This window comes from Triticum urartu, chromosome 6, assembly GCF_003073215.2.
Source record: "Triticum urartu cultivar G1812 chromosome 6, Tu2.1, whole genome shotgun sequence".
Classification (NCBI taxonomy): Eukaryota; Viridiplantae; Streptophyta; class Magnoliopsida; order Poales; family Poaceae; genus Triticum; species Triticum urartu.
In genome coordinates, this window is record NC_053027.1 from 3,702,967 (window position 1) to 3,709,502 (window position 6,536).

At 49.1% G+C, this 6,536-nt stretch overlaps 1 protein-coding gene across 1 annotated transcript; it reads right to left on the reverse strand.

Moving 5' to 3' along the window:
- Window positions 1-2,373: 2,373 nt before the first annotated feature.
- On the reverse strand, window positions 2,374-5,682 carry LOC125517190 (red chlorophyll catabolite reductase-like). Its single transcript, XM_048682368.1, has 2 exons — window positions 5,268-5,682; window positions 2,374-3,149 (listed from the first exon to the last, which is right to left on the reverse strand). Exons 1-2 carry the CDS (start codon window positions 5,583-5,585, stop codon window positions 2,526-2,528), a joined length of 942 nt encoding a protein of 313 aa, XP_048538325.1. The 5' UTR covers window positions 5,586-5,682; the 3' UTR covers window positions 2,374-2,525.
- Between the last annotated feature and the right edge of the window lie 854 nt (window positions 5,683-6,536).

Below are 6,536 nucleotides of genomic sequence, written 5' to 3' on the forward strand. Positions count from 1 at the left end.
TGTAGTACATCAAGATCGTCACCACGCCGTCGTGCTGACGGAACTCTTCCCCGACACTTTGCTGGATCGGAGTCCGGGGATCGTCATCGAGCTGAATGTGTGCTCGAACTCGGAGGTGCCGTAGTTTCGGTGCTTGATCGGTTGGATCGTGAAGACGTACGACTACTTCCTCTACGTTGCGTCAACGCTTCCGCAGTCGGTCTGCGTGGGTACGTAGACAACACTCTCCCATCTCGTTGCTATGCATCACATGATCTTGCGCGTGCGTAGGAAAATTTTGAAATTACTATGAAACCCAACAGATTTACCCTTACTGTACTTCCATCAGGTTGTAGTCTGGCAGACAAGTACCATTTGCAAGGATTGCCACCACCATCATAACCTTTGCACCGAGCATAAAATTTCTTTCGATCAGTCCACATAGTCTTGGCATCAAACTCTTTTTTCACTGCATAGGTCCTGAAAGACATCCTAAACTCCTTCATGCTTGGCCACAACTTTCCCACCTCAATAACTGGGTTCTCTTTGTCATACAAACAAACCAACTCATTATCATCTGCATCATCCACATCGTCTGCAGCCTCTCTCATCAGCTGTTCTTCATCCTCATTTGCATTTCTAGGGCCTGTGTTACCTTCAGCAGGCAAAGAACTGTCATCCTTCTCCTTATCTTTGTCATCAACTTGAATGCCAAACATTTCGGCCATATCAATGTCAGATATTGGTGTAATGACCAAATCTGTTTTTTCATTCAACTCTACTACATTCCAGTCAACAACAATCTTCCTAGCACCATGGGTTCCCTCCTCTCCATCTGCATCAATCCCTATATCTTCAGCTACTACAGTCGGTTCAGTCAACAATGCCAACATCTTCTTTTGTGAAACCCACTCATCATCTTCCATCTGTGCAGCCCTCTTTGATTGCACATAACCAACTCTGGAATGAGTTTGCAGATCAATTAGCTCTGCATAAAATGTTACTTGTTTGCTTGCCCACCCTTCTTGCTGATCAATTTCAGCAACCATGGATTCTCCATCTTCAATTCTCACATATTCACCATTATAGTTATCGAAACGTTGCAGACATACCTCTTGTTCTGGACCCCAAACAATACTCTCCCCAATTCTCTCCACCAAATTGCCCACGGCCTTCTCCTTCATGCTCTCCAATTCCTGGGGATCAACATCTGCAAATTCGACATCCAACCTCACGGTGGTATCTCTATCAATGTCTTGGACACTGCCATCACTGAGCTTGGCTTTACAGGGAAAAAATTCCACTATAATTGCGAATGTGGTGGCAGAACTTGAACCTCCCCTGTTTTGTCAATGGCAGGCAACGGCGGCAGTCACTACCAAACCGAGTTCGATTCTAAATGGCCAAGAAAAGAGGGTGGCATTACCGATTTGAAGCACTGTCTCCTCGCTCCATCTCATCCAGCCCTCGCTCCATCTCCTATCCAATCGAGATTCTAAAACGCCAAGAAACAGGGGTAGCATGAGGCCACAGATTTATCCAAAATTCAGTGGAATGGGAGTAGTGTTTGGAAAATACTCACTCGCAATAGCCGCTGCAGAGATATGCGCTCCACCACCGGGCCACGGAGAAGAAACAACCCCCGGATCCAATGGAGCCCGATTCTAAATCGCCAAGAAACAGAGGGCAGCATGAGGCCACAGATCCCCCAAAATTCTGGGGAGTGGGACTAGGGTTTCGGGCTCACCTCGCAATAGCTCTGCCGCTGCCGAGAAATGCGCTCCACCACCGCGGAGAAGAAACCGCTGCCGGAGAAGATGCTGACGGCGGCGCCGCTCGCTCAGTCCAGCACGGGCGAGTCGAGCACGGTCACACAGTCCCAGGTCGAGTCGTGGACGGTTGACTCTTGTCTACGTGGCCATAGGTGGACCCCACCAGTCAGAGCACATAACCCCCAGTGTCCTAACCAAACCTCAGCCTAACTAACAGCCAACTAGCCGCGTAAATGGTGTGTCACATGGGAGCTATTTTTTCCAACGCAGATGTCGCATGAGAGCTATTACAGCCAACAACGTCGCATGAGAGACAGTTCACATCAACGACGTCGCATGGGAGCTATTCGCCCTGGTGAAATATGTGTTCACGAAATATTTTCTTAGCATGCAACACATAAACATAAAAGGAGGCCTGACACTTACGCAACACCAACAGAGACTACATAAATTCCAAATGAAGAAGCTGATTTCCTAAAAAAAGGACTTTCAGGTCGGGATGAAGCAACTTGGCAGAATATACTTCAGCAGAACTTGTTGTGTGCATTGGATGAAGTAGAGGGCGTGGCCCGTGGGTGTACTCTCCTTTTCAAGGAGAGAATAAAACTACCAGGCAAAATTATTTGTGAACAAAAATACTATCTTATTCGCATCGCTACTTAGTAGGAAGTCGCTTTCTGCAGCACAAAATGATGCCATACACTGCTTACAACTCACAGATTTTACAACAGGTTATCATTGGATGCAAAATGATTACATTTCTGCTTCTGAATCCTAGGCCTCTTGTAGTTGTACCCCAAAGGTCTTACGGATTTCAGCAATGATGTGGCCAGACACATCGGGACCAAACATCCTAGGCAAATTTGCAGTTAGGTCGACCTCGATTGATTTCGATCTTACAACTTGGTCCCTTTTGATCATGATCTCCCTCTCGGCCTCTTCCATTTCGGAGGTGTCACGAGCACAACTATGAAGCCAGATTTGAAGAACCTCCTTCACAGCTGATGCCAGATGACCACACACTATCTCTTCCAAGGTACCCTCCCCTCCTTGCCCGCAATCGATGGTGACCGACACCGCTGTTGGAGAACATGCACTGCGCACAAAGAGCGATGGCGACCGGTATGGACGGGTTTGTGGCAATTCTTCGATCTTCTCACGTTGCTTGTCCAAGTGAGTATGTTCATAGTACTTTTGGAGGTACTCCGGGTGGAGCGCGAGGTCTTTCCGTGGGAGCAGATCAAGAATCACAACCATTGAAGTTGGGCTGCCTTGTATGAACTCCATGAGGAAATGTGGTGCATCCGTCAAGGCATTTAGGAAAATAAGGACCGACGTAATGTCGATTGCGCCATTTGGGACTTTGCAGTGAAGTGACGAGTGCAGCATGAAATCAATCTGTAGACAAGAAATTATAACATTTAAAGCGTACAAATTTTTCTCATAACTTGGATTATAGATCTTTATTTGTATGGTTGTCAAAATGGGGGAAATATAGTGGTTTTCTGAGCTCCTATGTAGGCACACTCGCTATCCGTACTGTCCATCCATGTGCTGAATTTTTTGGATCCACGGAAGTATTTTTTAATAGACCCGTGGGAGTTGTGGTGTAAACTTAGTTGCAGACATGTGTTGTGCAGTCGTGCTATTGGTTGCTAATTTTGGGCTGGCCACAGCATACCAAAATATGTTTTTGCAGTTTAATTTGAATTACAAAAATATCTTATATTTTAGTAGAGGGGTAGTAGTTTTCTTTTTTAAAATGGAAGATGTATCCTCGACCTCTACATCTGCACAATGCATGCAGCCATTTTATTAATTATTCATAAAGCCCTTACAAGGTAATACATCAGTAGTCTGAAGCCACTATCTTAGCAACACCTGTCGTTACTCCTATCCCCGTGATGAAGGAGTGCCGAATGTCCGAGCCTAATACCAAACAGATATCGCACCAACACCTAACATCTAATGTCGGATGCCCCATCCAAACTACAATACCTGGACTAGGTTACACACCGGTTCGGTGCACTTTCAGTGGACACCACATGCGCACGCTGCAAGGGCCATCACCTCCATCCATCGATCCATCCTCAGATCAGATACTGACGCATCGACCTTCCAGTCCTCTCTACCATCGATGCCACCACGACGCAAGACAGCGTCGTCCTCCTGCACGAGTCCATCGCCACTCATCGGACGCCGAGTCTTCACTGCGCCACGCCGCCAAAATCCACCGCCATCGATGTGCAGGATGAAGCACCGCTCCACCACCTACCAACGCCCAACCACCAAGCCGTCCACACGTCCGTCCAGCCGATGAATGTCTCCACAGATGATGCCCCCGCGAGGGTGACGACTAAAACATCGCCATAATCCGGTCTAGGAGGTCCCTCAACGCCTCCAACGATGGGTACAACGCCCACGGCCGCCGCCGTCAATGGTAGGCTCCTCCAGTTATGAGGTTTCCCCCAGAAACAATGGAGTGAGCGACGCCCTCACCATCGCCTCCAACGAGGAAAACGACACCCACGGGCGCCGCCGACGATGGTGGCATCCTCACCCACTTCAACAACTAGGCTATCATTTCCTCCTCCACTTGACCGTCGCTGGAAAGCCACCGCGAGGCAACACCCATTGACCAGATCCCTTTGGACCGATGATGAAAACAGCCAAAGGTAGACGAGGTCACATTGCTGCGTGACCGGCGCCATGGCCACACACACACGTCATCTCGAGGCGCCCGCTCAAGATCCACCATCACAGCCATGCCTCCAAGCCGCGACGGAGGGACGCCCCGCCACCGCCATCATCCCCCCGCACGGGCTTTGCCCAGTCGGGATCCGGTGGCGGCGGGAGGGGAGGCAGAGGGGAGGGGAGAGGAGGCGGATGGGATCTGGAGGGGAGAGATCTGAGGTAGTAGTAGACAACAACTACACACGTGAGAGTGAGAAAGAAAGGTTGCATAGTAAATTGAAGACAAAGAAGCAGTATGAGAATATGAGACACAAGAGAGGAAAAGACAGAGAGAAAATCCAAATTGAGTGTTTGGTCTGTGTAACAAAATATGTTCAGAGCTATCGATCATCGATCTATCTAAAGACCAAAGTCTTTTCGAAACATTCTAAAGACTGAAGTAGATTGGAATTGGACAGTGGTGAGGAGTGTACCTACATGAGTCTCATCTACCACTTTCCCTTTGTATAAGTGTGCCTGGTCACCTTGATAACTCTATTCTCCCTTCGTTTCTAAATATAAGTTTTTAGAGATTTCAATATAAGCTACATACAGAGCAAAATGAATAAACATGCACTCTAAAGTATGTCTATATACACTCGTATGTAGTCCATATTAAAATCTGTCAAAATACATATATTTAAAAACAGAGGGAGTAAGATGTGTTGTTCTTCAGCGAGCTACTAATTCCTGGTAACTTCAGTTCAGGCGTGATGAGTTTTGTCCACGAGGAATGGGGGGATATTGCAGTAGGAACGGGGATGTAATGGAGACAGAAAGTACCGACGAGGCAGGCTCGCCTCGGCGCACGTCCAGCGTGCCGACGGCGGTCCCAGCGCTGTTCCGGAAGTCGGCTACGTCGACGGGCACAGCCGACGGCAGCAGCGGCACGGCTGCTGCCGCCTCGGCTGCCAGCGCTCGCGCTACCTCCCGGTGCGCCAGCGACGGCAGCGTTACCTGCTGCTGCTCCAGCGGCATGCGCGCGCGCACGGTGGTGCCCGACCTTCTGCCCCTGAGAGGCGGAGCCGCGCCACGGCCGAGGCGGGAGATGGTAGGGAGCGTGGGCGCAGCCACAGAGAGAGAGGTCGCCGGCCGGAGCATGGCACTCTCCACTGCGTAGACAAGGAGATGCCAAATACGGTTATCAATCCACGCCGAGCAGATGGCAGCTTAAAATCACATCACATGTGATGCCGGAAGAATGGCCGGCTGACACCCCGTGAAGGCAAGGTACTCATGATTCCTGACGTGAACGTGCTGCTGCCAGGCGGGCGAAAACACCTCGTGAATACGAGTGCTACTCCTGTACAAACACGTAGCTTCAGCATGCGGCAAATTTAACAAATTTGACCGGTACACGAAATCAAATCATAAAATAAACTGCCTGTGAAACTATTTTACGTGGGTGACCTTTTTGTGTGACGCCTGACACGAAGGCGTCACAGTACACTGTGCAACGCCTCATAGATAAGCACTATACGCCTGGCCAGCGTTGCACCCAGACCGCCTAAAAATTGCGAAGTCATTGTGCAGCGCCTGAGAGCTAGGCGCTGCACTGTATAGTATGGTGCCTAGCTCTCAGGCGCTGCACTACAAAATAAAGCAATCACTAGTGCAACGCCTAGAAGCTAGGCGCTACACTGTATAGTGTGGCGCCTAGCTCTCAGGCGCTGCACACCGACTTAGTAATTTCCGGATCACACGGGTACGACGCTGACCAGGCGTATAGCGCCTATCTGTGAGGCGTTGCACAATGTAGTGTGGCGTCTTCGTGTCGGGCGTCACACAAAAAGGTCAGCCGCGTGAAATAGTTTCACAGACAGTTCATTTTGTAATTTAATTTCGTGCGTAGGTCAAATTTATCAATTTTGTCTTAGTATGCTGAGCCCCCTGTCTCCCCACCAACCGGCAGGGTCAGCAGGTCCAAAGCGCCTTTCTACTGTTACACTTTATTGTCGACAACCAGTACTCTATGTTTCTTTAGGCCGTGGAAAGTATTATAAGTTAGGATCATGCATATACGATAATAGTGTATGATACTATCTCGATAAT

Excerpts from the sequence above, each read along its gene's own strand:
- LOC125517190 (XM_048682368.1), bottom strand. The coding sequence starts at position 5,585 with ATGCTCCGGCCGGCGACCTCTCTCTCTGTGGCTGCGCCCACGCTCCCT. Across the intron at positions 3,150-5,267 it reads GAGGCGAGCCTGCCTCGTCG|ATTGATTTCATGCTGCACTC; the intron begins GTACTTTCTGTC and ends TCTTGTCTACAG.